Source organism: Lytechinus variegatus, chromosome 3 (assembly GCF_018143015.1).
Source record: "Lytechinus variegatus isolate NC3 chromosome 3, Lvar_3.0, whole genome shotgun sequence".
Taxonomy (NCBI): Eukaryota; Metazoa; Echinodermata; class Echinoidea; order Temnopleuroida; family Toxopneustidae; genus Lytechinus; species Lytechinus variegatus.
This window is the reverse complement of record NC_054742.1, coordinates 51,094,691-51,119,619: the sequence shown is the minus strand read 5'-3', so window position 1 is coordinate 51,119,619 and position 24,929 is coordinate 51,094,691. Positions and strand designations below refer to the sequence as shown.

The 24,929-nt window shown below is 34.5% G+C and overlaps 1 protein-coding gene across 2 annotated transcripts in view; it reads right to left on the bottom strand.

Annotated features, from left to right (window-relative positions):
* Positions 1 to 1,144: 1,144 nt before the first annotated feature.
* Positions 1,145 to 24,929, bottom strand: part of LOC121411290 (F-box/LRR-repeat protein 20-like) — a 38,899-nt gene continuing 15,114 nt past the window's right edge. The window contains exons 3-14 of one of the 2 annotated variants that reach the window (XM_041603933.1): positions 24,722 to 24,776; positions 19,307 to 19,381; positions 16,077 to 16,171; positions 14,943 to 15,107; positions 12,003 to 12,129; positions 8,316 to 8,390; positions 6,336 to 6,466; positions 5,697 to 5,757; positions 5,129 to 5,173; positions 4,594 to 4,650; positions 3,735 to 3,947; positions 1,145 to 2,816 (exon numbers count right to left, since the gene is read on the bottom strand). In XM_041603933.1, coding sequence (XP_041459867.1) covers positions 2,709 to 2,816; positions 3,735 to 3,947; positions 4,594 to 4,650; positions 5,129 to 5,173; positions 5,697 to 5,757; positions 6,336 to 6,466; positions 8,316 to 8,390; positions 12,003 to 12,129; positions 14,943 to 15,107; positions 16,077 to 16,171; positions 19,307 to 19,381; positions 24,722 to 24,776 — 1,207 coding nt within the window. In that variant the 3' untranslated portion in view covers positions 1,145 to 2,708. The remainder of the gene's footprint in view (positions 2,817 to 3,734; positions 3,948 to 4,593; positions 4,651 to 5,128; positions 5,174 to 5,696; positions 5,758 to 6,335; positions 6,467 to 8,315; positions 8,391 to 12,002; positions 12,130 to 14,942; positions 15,108 to 16,076; positions 16,172 to 19,306; positions 19,382 to 24,721; positions 24,777 to 24,929) is intronic. The other variant, XM_041603934.1, reaches the window with a different exon arrangement.

Below are 24,929 nucleotides of genomic sequence, written 5' to 3'. Positions count from 1 at the left end.
TCATCTATATTTTATAACTTAACTTATTTTTAACACTGAAAAAACCCGAATACGTTGGCAATGCCAAGAACTTCATTTCATAACAGGCTGACGAGCTGAAGAAGCAGCATCACAGATCTGACTTTAAATTGTTCTCCGTTTCAATAACAGTACGTCCAGATGAACAGATTTATTTCCTCATCATAAAAGGCTTGTGATTATATAATGTGGTAATTACCATGGTAACACGGCTCAGCAGCTTCATATTGAATACCATACTCGTTTTTTAATAAGACACTCCCAGAATTTAAGTTATAAACAATATGAGAGATCGAGGCTGCTCATCATTTGCACATGAAGTTGATTTTGACAAAACATTTACACCCACCCAATTAGAATATAAACCTTCTTTTTTAGATATCCTATCAGTTCAATGACCTTTGCTCTTGCAACAATCGCTCCTAATGAAAATCCACAAATTAAGCCAACCATATCCCCAAACTTTAAATTTTTCTCTTCAAAACCATGAAGAAGATACTCTTGATCTTGAGTCCTCCACCTTATCGATTACTACAGAAGAAAAAGCAATCAGAATTTTTTCTTAAAGATATTCTGGTTCCTTGATGAATGTGCCTGCTTTTTTTTACAATGCCAAAGCTGTCAAGATACTCTTCATACACATGTGGTGAGCTTTATAAAAAAATGTGCATATTACAAGACGTGCATGCCAACATACCGGTACATGTATTAGTAAGGTGTATGGCTACAGCATTATGATAAACTATGTGCCCCAAAAGTACAAGTATATTATTAAACTGAGAATTATTGCAGTGATAAAACAACATACATCAAATATGAAATGAATGTAAAATTCAGTAATTAAATGTCCATCAACAATACAGACCCAATTACTAGTAGTGTAACATGATTATCGTCTTTATCACGATTTCATAATTTGCATCCATTCCAAGACATACGTATCATCCTCATTCTACCACGAAGTGTCCCATTAAATTACTACTGTGTTGGTACAAACTATAATTTGGCATGAAAAAAGGAAACATAGCACTTATTGACAAAAATTACTCTTTACCTCTTGTTACCTACTCATAGTAATTCTTTAAAAAAACATGAAAACTTGGCTATTAGATATGTTTGAAAATGTAAAAAAAAAAAAAATGGAACAGAGTCAAGATTCTGGGGCCTGTTTCACAAAGGGTTACAACTGTTGTAACTTTGCCCTTATGGCAACTACAATGGCAACAGGGCTTAGGATCAAATCAATCGAAAGCAAGGTTACCATGGTAGTTGTCATAATGGCAAAGTTACACAAGTTGTAACTCTATATGAAACAGGCCCCAGGAGGACAATTTTTTTATCCTAGGTAAGTACCAGTCTGTAACCTGGCCTTTTTGGACTGTTTCTATAACCCTTCTATTAAGTTAAGTTTTCCAAGTTTTGAATTATTTGTTTCCATGTTTTCATTGTTTGTTGACAACACTGCTTATGTGAAATGACATCACACTTTATAAGTACTTTATAGATGAAAAGTATAATCATTATAAGTATGATCATTACTGAAAGTATGATCATTACTGAAAGTTCTGGTTCTCCTTAACTGGTCATATTTCTTTAAATCCTATAGGAATCTGTATTAAATGCTAAATCATTACACTTCATTAGATTTCAACAGCCCTCTGCAAGAATTTCCTGAATGCTATGTGAATATATCAGTTTGGACTCTCTCTACCGGGCCAAGATGGTGCCTTTTATGAACATGTGAGAAAGGTTATGGTGTAACATTTGTTGTGCAATATATTGAAGTGTTTATAATATATATTTGGTATGTGAAGTTGCCTTATAGACAGTACTGAGATGTCAATGAATACACACGAAGGGCTTTGATGATCATCAATGTGTGTACTATGTACAGGTGTAGTGAAAGGGCAGATGTGGAAGTATGTATTAACAGGTTTAACACTCGATTCAGTCGTATGTCATAACTGGCCTTCAAACATTTATAAATAATCTCAAGTGATACCAAAAGTGCCATTAATGTTGTCAACATTATAGCATAAAAGATGACCCATTCCCCGTAAGACAATCAACGGTACAAGCTATGTTAATGGGAACAACAGAACAAGAACTGCAATAGATATTAACTGTTGATGCCATACTGTAACCAGGCTTCTGGTGAATGGATGAAGCGGCCAAAATCATCTACAGGATCTCTTGGAAAAAAGCAAGATTCTCCTTTTCTATCACTGTCCCTAGGTTGCAATCCAATTAGGTTGTACCAATCATAGTTGTGCTTGGTTGTACAGTACCAATCAGTGGGACTGTCATCTTGGTCTATATCCTATCCTTCACTAAAGAGTCTTCACAGTCTTCCATTTTCAGTATGGCTGATCCATCAAAACCTTGTGAGGGCAGTATCGCTTCGCTTCTCTCTCTCTCTCTCTCTCTCTCTCCATGGTTCATGCACTGTTCATGTTCCATCCCATGTGAGTGAGGACCGGTCGAGCAATCATTGGCTAGGATATGCACCGGTCAAACATTCAGTGACAGACTGCACTGGTTAAATGTTTAACAAACAGACTGTCCTGTAGTCTACATTCAATGTAGTCTGAGGAACGGTCAAGCAATCGGTGACTAGGATACGCACAGGTCAAGCGTTCAGTGACAGACTGCACTGCTTAAAATGTTCAACAGACACACCATACCGGAGTCTACAATATAATGCAACATCTACAGTACCGGGGTCTGACACCGCCCACCGATGGAGGAGGTGTGACAGGGGCGAAGTAGGCATGGACCTTCACGTTGGGCAGCTGAGTCTGCAAATGATATAAACAAAAGCAAATAATATTGAATGAAATAAGCAATGAACGAGTATAAAAAGTAACAGACAACGTTCCTGTAGTAAATCACTGTAATCACTTTCCATTGCTTACCTGCACGTCAATCATTGACAACTTTTGAAGTGGACAATGGAATATAATCAATGCACACTTAAAAAAAGATAAGCCTTCAAGTCTCAAATACGTGATTTTGCTGTGTCTGTATTCGAGAGATATGATCAATGCTACTACGCTGGAGCTAGACTAATGTTTATCTAGATTACTTGATTTATCATACGACAACGATCCATATATCTTATTTTATTCAACAAATAATGAGTGGCTCTACTTTTAAGCATTGGTTCAAATTAACACTAATGATAACTTAAGAATTTTCCAAAGTGCAGTGGGTCATGGCTGTTTAGACAATCACTATTGCGCATGCTAATTTGACCCAATACTCTCCAGAGACGGATCAAGCCAGGTCGGAGATGACATCACTTCAAGGGTCGTATTGTTTGATTTCAATAGTCTACCTTGACTGGATCTACCCCTGCACTCAGAGCCATGCAGCTTTCCTATAATGTTAACTAATAATAACTCTTCTTCTAATGACCGGTGTGTTGGCTCAGTTGGTAGAGCATCAGTCTCAAAACCGGGAGGTCAGACCTCGACCCTTTCAGACCAAAAGACGTTAAAGACGGGAGTTGCTGCTACCATTTGGCATTCAACATTTAATGGATAGAGCTTTGACGATCTGGCGCTGCACAGTGGCTGCCGAGCCCACAATCAACTGGGCAAAATGAATTTTTTAAGGATATTTCTTCCTGGTTTCTATTTTGAACAATAAAATATGGATTTTCCTTTCCTTTCTTTACTAAGAATATGAGAGATGAAGCAATAATGATGACATACCCTCAGTCTCCTGATACCAGCCCTTGTGATGAGTTGACAATCATAGAGCTCTATCCGCTGTAACCCCTGGCAACCCATCAAGTGTTCTAGTGAAGAGTCTGTGATGAGGGGACAGTTGTCCAGCTCAATGACCTGGAGGTGTTCCGTAGAACAGCCACTAGTACCGATATGACGAATGCCCTCATCCGTGATCAGCTCACAATGGGATAATGTCTGGTAGGAGAAAAAAGGTTTAGTGATATTTAAATGACTAATTTCAACAGTAACTCTAATAAAATTGATGCAAGCTTGATCAAGCTATTACGTTATGTCCATTGCTCAGTTTGGTGTGACTATTGCAGAATAAATGAAAGCAGTGGGATGTATATATCACTGTAAAAAAATCATTATATATGAATCAACCAATAACTTCTCAAAGAGAAAGTACATGGCATAAAAATCTAAAAAAAATAAGTTTCTTTTAAAAATGTATGAGTCATTGCTTGTTTAAGTGCTAGTGCACATTTTAACTGCCCGTGCACGTCTGTTTCTTGCATGCACAAAGTTAATTGTGACATCAAAAAGGAAATTTTGCTCTTACGGCACTTGATGAAGAAAAATTCACCAAACAGAATGAGTGGCAATGCATTTTGTGTACTCAAAATAATTGATAGAGTGTAATCGCTCCATGGGCCACAGAAGAAATCTAAAAAAATACAAGAGTTCCATCACCACAAGTGCTTGCTGATGACGGGGAAGCTACAATTTATTACATGATTAAATTTGACCAATCCTGAAACACAATTGTTAGTGTAATTGGAAAAATAACACTGTCTATGCAATATCATCAATGTGAGTTTGTTATCAAATAGAAACTTACCAGCTTCTGCAGCATGGGACATCCTAAAGCTAGATAACTTAATGCAGTGTCTGTAATCTATAGAAAAAATAGAGAGATGATCAAAAGTAAATTTCAAATATCATACATCATATTGATCCTGTATTCAAGTTTTCTCTAGGCAAATATACGGGATTAAGGATGTTAATAATAATCAAATCAATATCAGTAAAAATAGTCAACCTTATTTACAATCACCTAGCTATAAAGACCACAAATTTGGTATCCTTTGAATCATATTCCCCATTGAAACATGTATAAAAAGATCCTGTTGACAACAGCACCTGCTTATAAAGACCACTTTTCTTGTCTTCATTTCATGGTCTTTATGGACAAGTTTAACTACATTTGTATTTACTCAGACAAAACCTTCTACCATATAAATTGAAGCACAAGAAATAACCAGAAATTGAGGATATATTGATCTGTAACTTATTTCTTTTAAAATAAGTCATACTCAGATGTTTATTGATTGATAACACAAGGCAATTGCATAAACAGAAAATAATTCACTTACAAGAACACATTCTTCTAGATCCATTCTTTCTAGTTCTGAACATGTCTGTATAAGAAAATAAATTATGTAAAGTATTAATACTACTTAATCATTTAAAGTTAAAATGAAAACATAAAGCAAAAACATTCTCTTTTTACAAATTTTAATTTTCTCTAAAACTTTCACAAAATGTAAAAGAATACCAAAAGACAGAGAAAGCTGCTATTGCAAGAATTACTTGTAGTTAAGATTTGTTATAATTTCCTTTCATTTTAAGAATAATAAACTTACATAAAACTCTTACATGTAGTACTTATAGATGTGTACATAAAGAGTAGATTTTGCAAGAACTTTGTTGTAATTTAGCCTTGATACTATCTCAAAAATTTGTTTTCTTTATGTGTCTTGTCTGGTAGTTTATGTTAATCGAACATGAAACTCCTTAATAACGTTGTTTTTAATATTAACATAAATTTCATCTGTACCCAAGTTCTAAACACAACTGCAAAATTCTCATAATTCATAAATAATGTAATTTTATTAAAAGATATTAGAATTTCTTAGCAGTTCATTCAAACCCCAAACTTACTCTTGCTAGGGCTTGGAAACCGTTGTCTGTGAATTGTGAACAACCTGACACTTCTAATGTTCTGAAGTAAGAGAGAAAAGCATATATGTGAATATAATAATATTGATATTTTACAGTGTTTTAGTCCAATATTGCAAAGTCAAAGTGCTGTTTATACATATACAACATGAAAAAGCATACTACATAAGAATTACTACTACATAATAAATAACATTACTTACAATCATTCAATAAAATCATATAATACATAACCAAAGTGCATACTTGTCCATTTATCAGACTTTGATACATGATCATACTATTAACAAATTTATATTATTCTAATGATCATTACTAACTTTACTGTGTGTCACTTAGCCTTTCCATAAAATTATAAAAACAGCTTTAATCCAAACCTTAAAACCAATAGGAAGTTATTCAAAACATGCTGCAATGTCACTACAAGGCAACTAGTTTATCAAAGATCTAAGAATATACTTCAAAACGACAAAACATCAGTCTGCATAACTAGCCAAATTTTAATCATTTTAATCTCATTATGAATGCTAATATATCATAGTTGTACGATCAATCAACTAATTTTCATGAATTATTGGAAAAATACACGTATTGACTGAGATAATGAATGAAAGTATTTACTTGATCTTAGGACAGTATTGACTAAATGCACTGAGAGTGTTGTCTGTAAGATGAGTACAGCCTGATACACAGAGAGATTGTAACGTTCTACAGCCCTTGGCTAATACAACCATACCATCATCACTGATCAGCTGCAAGGAATTAAAAAACAGAGAGTAAGAGGGAGATAGAGTGAGATGGAGGAACAAAGAGAAAGAGGGAGAAAGAAAGAGAGAGAGAAGGGAAAATGTGATTGACAGATAAGGAGAAAGATTAAATAAGGAGAGAAAAGAAAATATTTTTTATTAGATACACTGAGATACAAGTTAAAAACCATAACTTTTGTGATCATTTGGATATATATTTCAAACTGAATAATTACAGTATTATAATTACAAACCTTTGGAATAAATGCTCTAGAAATATATAAAACGTAAAATAACAATACAAAACTACAAATGATGTTTGCCATGATACCATACTAAAATATAGATGTTTTGGTATCACAGCATAAAAAAAAGGAGTAGGAAAAAGGGTTAGTTGTATTCTACATGGGGCCATATTAAAGCAACACGAATGAAGGTTTTTAAAGCCTGTGTATAGCTTTGGTAAAGGGTCAATAATGTGATTGATAATCGAATATCATCTAATATGACAGTCTTACTGAAGCGTAGAGACCGTTAGATATTTTTCCAACTGCACTTCTCTGAGAAAATTTCAAATATTCAAATCTTGGATATATAGCGCCCTCTCTCGGCGATGCTTGTTTTAAATTAAAAAAATGGGCATTCAAGCACTTATCTTATAAATTTAGTGATTAGATATCCAAAAGTTACAGACAAAGAACATATCTTGAAAGTTTCAGCCCATTCCATGATTTGGAATAGGATTTAATTGAAAGACAAAAGCACACAGATATTTTAATTTGATCGGGTGACCCGATCAAGTTAAATTTCCATGTAAAATCGCAAAATTTATCCTGTAAAACACATTTTCATTTCATATCCTCCTCATCATAACTGTTATAGGGCATATCCATTCTTATTAGCTAGCAATGAATTGGAATAGTGATAGGTACATTTTGGTGGATTTACCAAAACTATACACAAGCTTTAAGGATCATGTTACAAAGCACTTTTATACAACATAAAAGTCATGACTCATATAAAATCATCAAAACAAATAAGGGAAAATCTAGAGTGTTCAGTATAGGAGTGTATGACTCATTGGTAATAATTAAAACAAAAACTAAAGGTCAACAGTAAAAAAAAAAGAACCAAACAGATAAAATACTCACAAATACATGTTCAATATTTTTATAAATACATGTGTACAATACAAACTTTAGCAGTTTGAAAGCCATTTTCTTATTCACAATGTAGATGTGGCATTTGTTGAACTCAAACCAAGAGTTTACTCAATGTCAAGAGGAATTGAATTCCTTTCTCCCACCAGGGGGTTTCCCCCAGTAGCCCTGAGTTCAATAATAGTTTCTAATATTAGCTTCATCTACTCTCCTATAAATATGCACATGTACAGCTCTTTCTTCCACTATACTTTATGAGGTAGAGAGGACAGGAATACATCAATAACAATCCAACTGTGTTTGTTCAAAAGAGGAACTGGAATGTTCACAAATTAACATCCACTAGGGCTGACTAGGCCACAGCAGGTCTGACACATCATTTCAAATGAAGAAATTAGGGAATATTGCTTTGGTCACATAAACAAAACCAACTCCAAACTGACTGAAGATACGCTGTTTGAAAAATCTTGATTGGTCTGGAGTCAATTACCTTTGACTATTGATAAATACTCACTTCAGTTCAATTTTATTCATAAAAGAGTTATATATGTACATGTACAACATTTCATGCCTTTCCTATCATATTAAGGTACTAAAACAGAACAATTTAATTAATTAAGTTTCAATTGAACAAAAAGAGAGACATCATTTTCATTAGATATAAACAATATTAATGAATTGAAATGTATACTTACTACACAGCCTTGGACATTTAGTGTGGTTAGATTATTACAATGGTTGCCTATGTGTGTGATACCCTCATCGGTTATCTGAAAAAGGAATCGAAAAATGATAAATGGTCAGAGATTTTATAATTCAAAATCAATAAAAACAATCCTATATTTATATAAGAGACGGATGAAATTTTATTGTTCAATTATTTTATTTTGGAACAATACGTGATGAAAATACTTGTTTCCAATTCAAAACTGTTTCCCCCTTTTTAAAACTTAAAAAAAAAACTCTCTTGCTTTAATTAAAACAGGGCATTGCGATGTCCACAACCGGGGCACTGACGCCATGTGATTTCTGCCCAGTGCACTGAATGTCAAAGTGAAGAAATTCAAATGTATTGCCAGTATTTCATTGATTTGCTTGCTGTCATCACTACAAAGTGGGTGAAAGATACAAATCAAGATACATGTAAGATAAAGAGTAAGGAGCAAAAGTTATTTTAGGATATGAGGGAAAGGAGGTATGGGATAAGGAATAACAGAGAGAAAGAAAAAGACACATACACACAGACAAAGACTGAAAGACATACAGACAGATAGGCAAACATAGACCTACATACACATGAAATGGAGAAAATGAATGGGACAATTAACAAGGAAAATTTCTTTTTACAAAAACTCAATAGAATAAGTATGTTATGATGTGCAAACTCTATTGATTACAAATGGAAATAGAGCAAGATATATTAAAGACTTCCCAAAAGACAAGAACGTAGCCAACAAATTTAAATTCCTAATTGCAGAGTCTCCCATTTCCCCCCTCTCTTACTCTCCTCTCTATTTATCTTTATTCAAATGGGTCAATGACTTGTCAATATTTTGTTAGACCCTGGCTAGATGCTAGCCCCAAGCCTGTGCAAAGAACCTTGGGTGAACTGAATTCTGATCAAAGTATTTTTTTACATTAATGCATGAGATGAGATCCAAGAAAAGCTTTGACATGGGTCTAAATCCAGGAGAGTGTTTCATAAAGCATCTTTTCAGTGATTTTCACTGACTATTTGTTATAAGCTACTGAATTCCTTGCATCTGATTGGCTCAGAGCACATTTGTGGGTACAAACCACTAACAAGATGCTTTAGGAAACACTCCCATGGCTTTTCTCTTGAGCATACATGTATTGTAGCAGAGGCTAAACTTGAACATGAAACCACAAACCAAGGTGTAAAACGACCATTACATAGTGAATTCATTAACAAAACAAATTCTTTTTTTTTATAAGAACTGAAAGATCATATTTGAAATAAAGAAGTGACATATCAGAGAATCTTTAAAAAAAAGACTGAAAGTACGGCATGTTAATTATATTTTTAAAAATCTAAAAATGAGCTTGAAATACAAAAAGTTTCTCTGAAGAGATTGTACAAGTACAATGTACATGGTTCAATATCAACATGAAAAATATAGTTTTATACAACTCATACAAATAATGCTGTCATTTGATAGGTTGAAATGTTTTCAAAATTTTATAAATTTCATGCTGCATGTGCATTTAATTTTCCATTGTACGACTATCATACATTTTTTCAATTTTCCATAGCACGGTGGCTCTCTGAATAAAAAGAAATCAGCAGGACTAGCAGAGACCCAATCTGGTAAGTTTAGGGGAGATGGAACATCTACTTTCTGCTGGATTGCATACTCCGCTTTTGCTAATTGCGAATGGCAACAAATATATAACTCATCGCTCATGATTTTCTTAAACCTGTAGGGCCTATTTCTAAAAATGTTGCATCAACTGCCAAACCTATCACTGTTTATGTTTGAACCTGTTTGTGAAAACCTTGATAAGAGTCTTAAAAAACATACCCCCCCCAAAAAAAAAAACAGCAGCCTTATAGAATTTTTTTCAAAGTCATCAGAATCACACCTTTATAAAATATTGATCAGTATGTACATGTACAGTGTTTTCAAATAAAATGATACAAGAAGCTTTTAATAATGATCATTGTTAATTACATACAGGTAATGAAAATGCACAGAATTGCCATCAGCTATTCTCATTCATAGAAGGTACATGTATGCTTTAATGGGTTTAACTAGACAGAGAGTTTGAGACAAATATGATGAACTGTTGCATATATGGCACAAATGCATTTTACAAAAGGTTACTTCAATCTGAAATTCCAAATACTGTGTTATGATATATATCTCTGCCCACTCAGATCAATACAGTAGTACCTTCACACTGGTTCTCACAAACATGTACTATAAAAGACTGGTAGATGTAATTATACTATGCACTTAATATATTGTAAGATACGGGATATATGACAATGTGAAAAAAATATACAGATGGAAAAAAAACTAAAAGCTTAAAAAAGAAAGAAAAAAAAAGTTAATAGCAATTTGCACAATTCAAAGTTACACAAATTTTCTTTTCAAAGGTCTCAAACAATATCATTAGTCTGATACCTTCTTTGAATTAAACTTCACAATTTCATTAACACTTTCATTAAAAGAATGCAAACTTATTGTCCCTTCAAAAATCTAAAACTGATTTTTCTCATGCAGTACGAGCTCTTATCCGGAAGAAATGGGACCAGCACCAATCTGGATAAGGGATTTATCTGGATCTGGGAGACCCAATATCAAATACATGCAGCTGCCTCCCCAATGGTAGCTACACGTAATCTACTGTAGTGGGCACAGACGGTATTCACTGCAATGCCAGTGCAAATTATAGGTGTTTTTTTTTTTACATTAGTTTTTTACAGAAATTAAATTGATTGGTTGCCAAAAATCTTGGATAATTTACCTGCTGAAATAATTGAGGTTACATCAAGCATGCCTCAAAGAAACTAAGTTTGAAAATTTTATTATCGCGGCGGGCAACGCAGCTTCGCAATGTCAGCCATCGTTATACTGACTGTAGGCTCAAACATGATAGATGAGGCCAGCTTTTCCCGAAAAAAAGAGAATAGTGATAAAATGGTTGCGACATTAGCAGTGGCCCGGGCAACCAAAAATGAGAGTCAAGCCACCAAAATTCTGTAAAAGCTAACATGTGGTCGCCCGGTCGGGTTACCAAAGTTTTGATAAATTGTAATGTTTTCTCTTGTTTTGGGGCCACCGAATTTGCTTTGCAGGCCACCAAGAATATGATTTTGGTGAATCTATCGGGCCACCAAGAAAAAAGTTAGTGTGGAGCCTTGCTAACCGTATACCTTATGGCCCTTTCATAAACCCAATTACTATGAATTAGGCGGCTAATAGCAGCATAATTTGGTCGTAAAATTGGAGGACAAGAGTTATCCGCATTACTCTGATGCTGCTATTATCCGCATAATAGCGGCATCGGGATAAGATTTTGAGTTTATGAACGCATTTCCAAGTAATGCGGATAATTGCCATGGTGCGGTCACAAGGTCACCCTTTTCCAACACAACCGCATCGTAGGGGGCGTGTCCAGTTGTCATGGCGATTATCCGCCTTTTTCAGGACGGGCGCTCGTAAAAATAATGGGGCTTATTTTCGGAGTTTATGAACGCAATTTTTATTGAATTATCCACATTACTCTTAGGCGGCTAATTGGAGGATAGGTTTATGAAAAGGGCATTAGACGAAACAAAGCACGGGGCGATTGTCGCAGGAGCAAATGTTGTTTCACCAAGAATCCAAATAATGTTTCATACTGAATGAACTCACCATATGACATCCTTTGAGGATTAGAACCTTGATGTTAGAACAACCTCTGACCAGGGCTTCAATACCATTGTCACTAATTTGGTCACACCATGAAATATTGAGATGACTTAGAAGATGGCAACCATCACTACAAAGAAAGGAAGAAAAAAAGAATCATTTATTATCAACAGAGTTCAAAAGAGATAATTTGTTTGAATATTTGAAAATAATGATATCAATTTGGTGTACTCATCAAATTGAATTTGGAAATATATCAGTGAGAGAAATGGGGATAATGAAATAACATCAAATCTCACCTAGGGACATGTGGTTGCCAAATAAAGGTGTTCATGAAACACTAACAAAAATGATTGTTTATAATTCAAACTGGGAAAGATGAAAATAATAATTACATGTAATAGAGATCATATGAACAAGCAATATTTCTACTTGAATTCTACAACATGATAAAAACAAAGTACACTGTGAAGTATTGAATCAAGACTTAGATTTCAACGCATTTCTTTATGACTTTCAATATCAAAATCCACAGTAAGTATCTGCTGGGACAATATAATAGTACCCCACTGCACTTAGAACTCAACTACATGCATTACACAATATGAAAGTGAAGTCCATTAGTATTATAATGACTACTATAATTTTAAAAGCCTATTAATGGATACAAGACAATTATTTCAAGAGTTCAATGTATTGTATGCTGTATTACTGACAATAAAAAATTCAAGTTTTTCCTTAAATCCTCCAAAGATGACATGTTTTTTTCTTTTAAATAGTAAAACCCTTTCCTGATGCTTAGTAACGATATTGTCCATCATTAATATATTATAGTTCAGTGCTAATAATTTCACAGTGTTTGTTTAGCTGAGCAAACAGGGTCTTATATGGCAATTTAAACGTGAAACCATGCTTGACAGACTTGTATATAGTGGTATGACATGCTGTCATGAGAGAATTGTAAATTCTTAGTCAGCCCCAAACTTGAAAATAATTGTAATTTATATCATTTCCAATTATTTTATTGCACCTTTATGGACTTGCGTACATATATGACAGATAAAGAGTGCTCTATGCTAATCGCATGATCAAGCCAAAAAGCTTCAAATTGTTTACTGTGCTAAATGATGCTTTAAAAAAGATTTGTAAATAAAATAAATGAACTGAAGAGAAAAAGAGATTAGTTAGGTAAACATAATAGCCTATTGGCCTTAAGATCATCAAGATCATCATCATCACCATTATCATCATCATCATCACCACCACCACCACCACCTCCACCACCACTACCACCACCACAATAATCATCACCATCAGCACCACCACTGAAACTCATCATCACAATCATCATCATCGACAACATCACCACCATCATCATCAAGACCATCGTCACCATAACCCCCATTACCACCATCATCATCATTACCACCACCACCACCCGCATCGTTACAATCATCATGATCTTCAAATCAATCCTGCTCTCTATTCCAATGTGCATACTTATTTGTATACATCTATGCTGATCCTTTCATCAGTGCATTTTTATTCTCATTGGCATCTAAGGTACAAGTAAAATGTACTATTTGCCACCTTCAGAAAATAACTATTATATTCTTGGAGTCTGTTTCATTGTAATGGCAATTAAAAGCATTGGGCTGTCATAAAACATGGCACTATAATCAATCATGAATAAAATGAACCAAAACTAAATACCTTTCTAACACTTTTCCCCATCAAAGAGTTTACATTTTGTGGCATATTAGTATGTTTAGTGAATAAAACCCTGGTTCCATTCAAAACCTTATTTAGCAGATGAAACATATCTCTCTAAAAATACTTCTGGCTACATACATGTACATGTACATTGTACACTTGACTGATTGATTCATTCATTCATAAAGACTTGCATGTATAGCATTACAACAGTTCTTTATAATTCATTTATTTTTGTTGTTGAAAGGTGCAGACTCGTCTGACAAAGCGCTATCAATATTTGAGTGTAACAGTGCAAGCTATACAGCACTAGCTTAATGTAGCTTCAAAAGGACATATGCCCTTTTTAAGGTCACAGTCGGGTCATACTGTACTCACATTAGCCCACTGACTCCATAACAGTCAATGTTAGTGACCTTGAGAAAGCAAAAACCACTCTCAAAACCGGAGTCCCGGCAAAATGGATATAGGACACAGCAAATGCGCTTGACACATTAACAAATTACAATATGTGTATATATGATGTCTGTCTGATGTGCAATACCCCAGAGTACCCATGCCTTTAATCAGGCACATACTCTTTGGCTCCCATCCAATAACTTGGTAATGGCATTTTGATGCCCTGTGCACCCGGTCTGCGTCCCCGGGCACTGTGGTTTCTAACTCGCATGAACCATATAGTAAAATGTGATTCGAAAAATCCATTTGTGAAATTGTGCAACATTTAAAGCTAAAGTCGCCATCCTGATATCTAGGTAAATTGCAGCGCTTAAAAACATTTGTATTAAGTGCTATATAAATGTTGCATATTATAATTATTATTATATTCACCCTGTTACACACAAAAACCATAAAAGACAGCGTTGTTTGATCTCTTTAATCAAATATTTCAAATCTGTCTCAACACCTTATTACTTGGTTCAAATTTAGAATTTTTCTTTTGTGGAGCTTAGAAAAATATTTCAGTAAATCAAACTTGTAAATCATACTTGGTTCAAATTTAGAAATTTTCTTTTGTGGAGCTTAGAAAAATATTTCAGTAAATCATACTAATGCATGGGGCCCCTAGCCAAGAATATGATGAACTGAAGGCAAATATAACAATTGAGACACAGGAAAATAAATGATCAGCCCTTAAAAATATATTAAAAAGCCAAAGGTGAATTATGTACCATATATAATTCGATGGGGGTAAAGATTCCTTCCAAAACAAAATTTAGAGGCTCATACCTGAGATACTTTAGCGCATTGTCTGTGATTGCTGTACAGGATACCATATTCAACTGGCTAAGTTTCTTGCTAAATCTGCTTAGACTCTGCGCTGTATGATCTGTGATTCGTTTACAGTCTTCTAAATTCAGTACCTCTATATTCCTGCAGTTATCTGCAAATGTGCTGAAAAAAAAACAATGAGAGATTGAAGAAATTGGTCAATATTAGAAAACTACAATATTTCGTTTGCAGATACCAGTTGCGATATCTACAAATTTCACATGATGTCAAGTTAGTTTTGATAAAGGCAAAAAATGAGAGAAAGATGCAAGTGAATTCGGCGAAAATAAATCAAAGAATAAGAGTTAAAGATTTTTTTTAAGTGCCCCCATGTCATGTGATTTAAATGAAACAAAATACTGTTTTCTCTAAGAAAACTTAAAATCATTTACCTGTGCATTCAATACACCATTATACACTATTCCAAATTAATGCTTTTATTGTAGAAACCATGAACCAATATCAGTTTGTATTAGAATCAGGCTGATACTAATATGATTTGAACAGATAAAGGAAAATCGGACAAACACAACATTGAAAATTTCATCAAAATTGGACAAGGAATAAGAATGTAATGACACTTAAAAAGATTTGCATTGTTTTTGTGAAACAGTTCTGTGCATGTCCTCATTAATATTCAATGAGCAAATTGATGATGTCATATCCCCACATGTTCTTTGGTACTTTATTATCAGAAATTATTTGTTTATTTGTTATTATGTTTATTTAAATTTACAAAAACTAAAAATAACTGGATATCTGATTTAATGAAAGAGACATTGAATACTGTAACTTACATGTACATGTATGTTATTATAAGGGAGACATATCATACACACATGTATAAAAATTTATATAATAATGATTTCATATAATAAAAAAAAATATGTAAATTTAATTGCTTTAATTACTAAATAACTTAATTGAATATGATTATAATTATTTACATCATCTTACAGAATTGACTTAATCAGCTAGCTGGAAAGCTTACATGTTGTAGAATTTCTGCACTTGACAATGATAATTAAACAAACCTAGCTTCATCAACATTATCAACAGAAAAAAAACCCCTCAAACATATAAAGTACTTACTTCAAGGCATCATCAGTAACACTCTTGCATCCATGTAAACTAAGATTCTTGAGAAAGCCTCCACATCGCTTTGATATGTGCTCTACAACTGGCCCCTGAAAATTCAAAATTATTAAAATAATACATTCAGTGAACAAGCTCATAGAATACTAGAATAAATAGACTGCATACATATGTGTGTGTGTTTCCAAGGAAGGGTGCCGTTTAGCCCCGCGGGGGGGGGGGGGATGGGATCGAGGGGCAGTCAAATATTTTGCTGTACACATGCATGACCAAAAAAACACATTTAAAGGGGTGTTTTTCCAGTTTTTGGATGAGGGCAGCACATGCATTCGTTAAAGGTATCAAAAACCCTGATTTTTGAGAAAAAGGGTGGTTTTGAAAGACTGGTCAATGTTCAATTGCAGGATCAAACGTATTTACTGGGTATGTTTTTTTTCGAAAGCTTTTTTTGTAAGACTAGCCACACGTGTTTATGGTACTAGTATATTTTTCCCCAAGCTTTTTCCTCGGGTTCATTTTCTGGCGACAACTTGTTTAGGGGCCAAAATGTGTATAATAAAGCCCACGAAAAAATTTTTTAGCAGAGAAAAAAATTGTTTAGGGGGTGTTTAGAAATAATTTGGTCATGCATGTGTACAGCAATACATTTGACTGCCCCCCCCTCCCACGGCCATTAAGGCCGTGTTTATGCTTCCACTTTTCAGGCCAGAATCAGCGTTTCCAAACATGATTAGTCCAAAACACGGTTGCGTCCATGCTTACTTTCATTTAAACGCTGTTTCAAAACGCCGATCGTAAACTCACAAAAAGGTGCGTTTGTAAACGTCGTTTGACCAGAATCAGGCTTTCTGGGGAAGTATAAACAGAACCATGATCGTAAACGTGATTAAATGACATGCTTCCGGTGAGATGAAAATCCGCGGGCAAATACAGTCGTATAGCTCCATGTTATCTCCACGTAATAACAACAATCGGAAAAAAACTTTCGAAAAAAGGCGCGCCCAATTTGACCTCGCTTTACAATGCGAAGCCAGCTGGAGACCATGATTTGCTCTGAAAAGTTAAGCATAAACAGCACTCCCAGAACCACGTTTACGATCGGCGTTTTGAATCAACGTTTGAAATCGCTGATTCTGTCCTTGCAATGGAAGCATAAACACACCCTTAGACTACTTGTCAATGTCAGGGTTTTAACAGAAATAGTGCCAAGTATTTTCATTGTCTCAAAACAAAATAAAATTTTCATGGCTAAAATTTGTCATGAATCAATGACATGAATGGCTTGCAATTACTATATCTGATACTCTTGAAAAAGTGAAATACACTGTAGTATATACTGTATATGTTTTCCTACAATTAATAGACCTATACTTTACCGAGTAAATGACATACAATTCCCCGAGTGTAATTATGGCATAATTTGATATCTAAGTGAGAGTCAAGTTACTGCAAATTTACATTGATACATGTATCTGCAATAATTATTTTCCAATAAATGTTGAGACCATAATCATTTACATGGCAAGACAGATAATAATGTCAAGACATTACAACAAGACAGATAATCAATTCAGAGAACACTAAAGATATTCAAATTAAGGAAACATCAATATGAAGTGTGAGCACTGAAGCTGGACATAATACAGAAGTATATAATGAGATGTCATTGATGATATATTGCCTTGCAGGTGGAGATCTATTTATATGTAACCGAATCCTCTATCAATACAGACTTACTACACTGTACATCCTGCAACAACAAAACTGTATTTGAGGCTATGGAAGTGATGGGCTACAAGTAAAGCTCATGAACATAACATTACTTCCATAAAGATATCAATAAAAACTCGAAAATAGGACATGGATAGGGAGAATTTACAACCTATTGAGGCAGAAAAAATACTTCAGTCAACATTCCATTACATTTGAAAGTAGAAGTTCGCTCTGAAATATATTCATCGTAACATCTGACTTAAAATATATTGAAACAAATTTCTTTAAACTCAAATTAAAAAAATCCTTAGAAGCACATATGTCATTTGCAGAAAACCACCCCTACAAATAATATAATAATATAACAAATTTATGGTGGATGATTTTCAACCTTTTTGGGCACTTCTACAGTATCTCAGTTTCAACAACAGTTGCTCTTGTGACATCATTGTGGTTTTGTTGCACTATTTTAGCAAAGTGTGCAGGTATTTTACAGTAGCACACACAACAATTTAGTTGGGTATCCACAATTACATGTAAATCACTTTGACAACATGCATCATATACTGAATTTTATTGGTCAAGTATGACTTAGCCATAAGTAATATGCAGAAATGCATTAATTTTGACTGAAAATCATGAAGCTTTTGTTTTTGGAAGTAAAAAATGATATCTAGAACAAGTTCAACAACTGGGTACCAGCACCAGGGTCCAATAACACAAAGGTTGGTGATTAATCGTATGCCTGATATTCACAATTAATTGTACATTGTAGTCAATGCAATCAATCATAAAAGATATTCTATGCTGAATGCTAAGCTTTGTGTTCCAGGCTCCTGATGATTTCATATCTTCAAATCAACATTCAAACCAATAACAAGTGGAATGCCTCTGGCCGTCTCACCTGCATCACGCGATTCAATATAGCAGCAGTGCTGAATTCGAAAACTACTCTAACTCGCACAAGATGTTCAGTGACACATGGTTACTCTTATGTCCACTTTTTATGAACTAGACCAATAAACTTACAGAGATACAGTATGATGGTTATTGAACAAAAAAACCAACATGGCCAAAGTTCATTGACCTTACATGACCTTTGACCTTGATCATGTGACCTGAAACTCGCACAGGATGTTCAGTGATACTTGATTACTCTTATGTCCAAGTTTCATGAATCAGATCCATAAACTTTCAAAGTTATGATGGGAATTCAACAGATACCCCCAATTCGGCCAAAGTTCATTGACCCTAAATGACCTTTGACCTTGGTCATGTGACATCAAACTCATGCCCATATTTTACCTTTGTAGTCCGTTCCTCAGACACTCATTTCACTGTTCTGTGAGGCACACCCCAAAATATATAATTTGAGTGCCCCCCCCTCCCCCGGCTCCAAACCAATCTAAGCTATACCACTGGAAACAATATCAGAGATTTGGTCGATTTGGAGTCTGTTTTATAGTTGTTGTGACTGTGGCATATTAAACAGAGAACATATACCATTGACTTACCTCTATATCTGTTTGGAAGTTAAATAAATCCACTTTCTGCCAGTTGCTGCCATCAAGGGCAAGAATATTCCAGTACTGAAATATTAAAAAGATCAATAAAATATTTAGGATGAGGGTAAAAAAAATTTGAACATGAACTTCACGATAGTAACAAACACAGCTTTACAGGCAGATTCTGGCTCACATTGTCACATAAAGATAAATCAAAGAGCAGACTATCATTGACACTTAAAAACAAAAAGTGGGTCTGGAGACAGGTCTAGCGAAACTTCTAATTTGCAGCACGTGGGCATTGCAGTACACAAGTCCACTTCAGGTACTTCAGTATGCAAATTCTCACCACTTTAAATCAATATAGACAAAACAAACTTTATATATTTCAAGCATACACACTTACATGGTAACGAATTTCCTTATGATATAAACATAGACAATATTCCTCTCAAAAGGAAAAGAGAAACAAAGTTTTTAGGTGTCACAATAGATGAAAATTTAAATTGGAATGAACATGTACGTTGTATAACTACTAGTATTTCTAGAAACGTTGGTATACATGTGTACTTTACAAAATGAAGAATATAATTCCACATACAACTCTTGTCATACTATACAATTCATTAATATTGCCTTATATATCGTATTGCAACATAGGTTGGACAACATGTGCAAAAACTAAAATTAATACAATATACTTATTACAGAAAAAAGCAATTCGAATCTGTACTGGTTCCCAATATTTATCACACACAAATCCATTATTCCATAAACTAAAGACTCTAACAGTATTTGACATAAATACTCTTCAAAGCTTACTACTTATGTTTAAGTACGTAAATAACATGCTCCCACCTTCATTCCACAATTTTTATACTCTGAATACATCTATTCATTCATACCCTACCCGTAACTCTTCAAATTTCCATTTAATTAACCCCAAATTGCTTATTGCGCAGAGATCCATAAGACACCATGGTCCAGATTTGTGGAACTCTCTACCAGAGCCTGTTAAACAATGTTCGTCTCTTCACTCATTTAAGGCAAACGTTAAATCTATGTTATTATCAGAATACTTGAAGTAAAATTTCTGTGTCGTATCCTTTTTATCGTGAATTTATTCCTCCTTCGTTTTAGTCATTACCAATATCTTCATCTTGACCATCATCATCTCCATGGCCTTCATCATCATCATCAACATCATCATCATATCACCATCACCCTCAGCTATTTGAAAGAATATGCCCATTCTGCTTTATCAATGTTATAAATGTATTAATTCAATAACTATAAGTTTGGGATTGTCATTTTTTTCAAGCAATCTGCTTATGGTGACAATCCTTCTCCTGCAAATTGTGAACATCATATAGTTAATCATTTTTGTCTGGAATTATCTTTTTAGTAATCTTTAATTTATGCCAAAAATGCTAACATATTATGTTTATTATGTCATGAAAAATGTATTATACAAATGTTATGGATGCAGAAGAAAACAATAAATCAAATCAAATATGATATTTTCACCACGGACCAAACAACCAATACCCATGTGATACATATATGTTCTTTTCTTTAAAGTTGGATCAAGAATGCTCCAATTTCACCTCTTGGTAGGATAGGTGTTCTGATGTACATGAACAGAAAGTAGGTTAAAAATACATAAACCAGAACCACAAGGTCCAGGGTTCAAATCCCACTGTAGGACTTGCATCATTTGGTCAGACAGTTATCTACATTTGCCACTCTCCACCCAGGTGTAGTAAATGAGAACCCATTAGGATTAAGGAATTAATTGAGTGCTGGTGCACCCTCTCAGGGTAGCAGTACTAAAGCAAAGATGATAGTATGCAGCAATTAAAAACATTGTATTAATTACTATAAATTACGTTGCATTTATTATTCTTGCTTTAGATATATACAAACCACATGTAATTATGTACTAAGACAAAAATGATAATACAACTACAGGTGTACATGTACAAAGACTACAAAAATAAAAACTTCAAACTAGAAATGTTGAAACTAAGAGTCAAGTATCTTTCACAAATGAAATGTAAATTGCAAGGGTTATTATTTTCAAAAGAATGTGAAAGAGAGGCAGAAATACACCACTCTATGAAAACAAATGAATTATGAATCAACCGAGTACAACGAGAGCATATACAGCTAACAGTATCAGATTAAACCTTTCCAGCATTTTTTTTTTTGGGGGGGACGGGGGAACTTCTTTGTTACATTTTGTAGAATACTCTTAGATTTCGGTTTGAGAATCTCATCCATATCATTTATTTCAAGCTTAAAACTCTAGAGATGATATCACTCTATCTTGCTTGACTATTAAAATATTCTAAAGTCACTTCTCTGTTTGGTCATTCGATGCAGGTGCAGGGTATATTATACAAGCATCGTATACTTCACATGTAAAGCAGCATAATGCATCCCCCATTTCCAAGTATTATCAATCATGTAAAATTCAGAAGTAGCAAAAGATAGAAAGCCTCAGAAATACCACTCTCTTACACATATCAACTAAATATTCCGCATAGGAGGATCAAGAAGGTATGAGTAGGAGATTTATGTTCAGTACTTTGAAAGGAGTAGCGCTGTAGATGAGGGGATAAAAGCCAGATGATAATGATTGAAAAGAAGGTGAAGAGGATGCAGAGAAACACTGTATTGAACCCCACCGGGGGGGGGGGGGGGCACCCAAATATATTGATGGTACAGGAACATGCTGCTTTGATGACCTCCCCCCCTTTCAGACCTACATGTAATTTTCAGTTCTCTAGATACTACAAATGACAAAATTTCAGTTCAGAAGCCGCCCAGCCCCACTCGCAAGACCCCCGTTATGAGACATCTTAGTTCCCAAGCCCTGCCAAAATTGTCAAGCGCAAGCACCGCTTTGCAACTCCCTAGTATATATAACTAGTAGCCGCTCCATGCATGGCAAGCGCATACAAAGTGATATATCTACAGTGCCGCGATCCCGTTCCATAGACCCAGTTTTCACACCGAGCGTTAGTCAGTTCCTTAGATCCCCATTGCAGGTTTTTGTGAGGCACACCCCCATCAGGGGGGGGGGGGGAAGGGGGACTTACAGGTATTTGATTCAATAATTTCATCATAAATATAAAATCTTCAATCTTTATTTTTGGCAGGGGGGGGGCTTACAGGTATTTGATTAAATAATTTCATTATAAAGATAAAATCTTCAATCTTTATTTTTCATTAAAGTTGATCTCAAATAACCAAATAACCTTACATAAAGTAATTTGCGACGCCTGATAACAATTATATGAAAGTCTAACATTGTGAGTAGAGGCCTATGACAAATTCAAAATCTTAAACTTTCATTAAATAACATATAACAAGCACTAATATATTTCGGGGGGGGGTGTCATAAATGTTACTGGGAGGATTTTTCTATCTTTTGATCCACACTTCTGATGTGTACTGCATTTGAAGCTCAATTATTGATCCCACATGAAGAGGCTCAATACAGGTAGAGTCATTTCTCTGTTAGCTATTGATTGCCGATTTAAATTTCAGAGTGGCGCATAATACAATGTTACGAAATATCTTATAAGCCATCCAAGGAAGAATTTTGGTTAAGAATTCTACATACGATTTCAAATTAATTGAAAATAGATTACTTTAAGCCAAAACATCATGTATTGATCTTCATGTAGTTTCCCAGAATATTATCTTACAACCCGCAATCAAAATAAATGCAAGTCGAATAACAATGTTGTATGACAATATAGCATTTAAATGCACCAACTAACCTCAGGACAAGAATCTTAATCATATAGACCAAAATTCATAATAACCCAGTTGTGTACTGTGATATAATTCATCGTGTCCGAGCAAGAATGCCCTTAACACCACACTTGTGCACATCCGCATACAAGCAAAAACGCCCTTAGCAGCACACATGCATTGTGTAAGGGCATTTCTGCGCCAATGCACTGCACAAAAATGTTTTGCTAAGGGCATTCTTGCACTGAGAAAATGAATTAGGTTATAATTAGCTAGATCTATTCAGGTATTATGAATATGGACCCAGTTTAACATTATTATTTGGCTAGGAAAATATGACAAAACAAAACAGATCTTTTGGTATGTACATAACATTACATCATTAGCACACATTACAGATTAGGGGAAGGTTGGATAAGTTGTGACACTTTTTGCATTTTGCATGTTAGAATCTATATGACTAATAATATTGTAGAAATAAGTACCTTGCCTTTAAATTTGATTCTTGGAAAATATTTTTCACCTATATATAACTTTCTACTCCCACACTGAAACTCATTGTGACCTTTGAAAAAAACGATGTCAAATGGCTCAACTTGCCCCATATGTGGGGTAAGTTGTGCCACCTTTTGGGGTAAAATGAGCCAAAAAAACTATGTTAAAAATGTATGCAGGAAGATGCAGCATGTCAATTTTTTATTTCAAGTCTTTTCACTTGCTAATTCTCTATAAATACTAACATCCTCTAAAAGTAAAAGAACTGTCATGTGAATTTACACCTTTCTGCCTGCATATCAATGGCTTTTCATTTTTTTTAAATTTTTCATTCTTATTACCATCAGAATTACCATGGCTCAACTTGCCCCGTGTTGGCTGGCTCAAAGTACCCCAATCCGAACTTAATGCAATATTTTCACATCCACACATTTCTTATGCATCCATCATTTAAAAGGCTATGACAAGAATGAAGATCCATACCTGGACTAACAATTTTGTTCTTATTTCTTTGTTTTTTTGAAAGGCATGTGTGGGTAAAAAGCACTCCTATATTTTACACCCTTTTTCACTTTTTTGGCAGAAATTTGTATTTTCCGTCTAAAAAAGTACTATTTGTCTCAAAGTCGAAAACAATATGGTTGGGTTCTGGGTAAAGGGTTATGTAATGGGTCATCAATACATGACACCACCACAAAATCTGACTCATTCATTATTGTCCTGGGGGTGGTGGCTCAACTTGCCCCTATGCTCAACTTACCCCGCCTTCCCCTATATGACACCTAGATAGATCCTTGTGATTTGATTGGTTGTTTGATATCGTTCATTCAGCCCATTTTGCAATGACGTCATCAACTGTGCAATTTTGGATCCATACGATTTTGTCCATTGCACTCGCGCACCGAGACTGCAGCTGCAGGCACCAACAGTGCGCATGTTTTGCATCAAAATTCATGAATTTCATATGAAAAAAAAATCATTTTTTAGGTGTCATATAAACCAAATAATGATTTTTTTTCATTCAAGCAATGGACAGAATACTTCATGAGGTGAAAGATGGATCATTTCATCTTTCACCTCATGAAGTATTCTGTCCATTGCACTCGTAAACATTCATTATTTGTATAATATTTTTTGTGTTAGTTGAATGTTAACAAAACCTACCTTTGATACTTGCGCACATCTACACAGGCTGACTACATCAAGATATGAAAATATCCTGAGAAAGAAAGGAAAAAGAAATAGAAAACAATGGTGAAATAAAAGAAGATCATTATATTATATTGGATGGCTCAGAATGGAATAACAGAAACAATCCAAGAGTTTAGGAAAATATTTGGGAGAATATTTCTGGTATTTCATGAAATAAAGC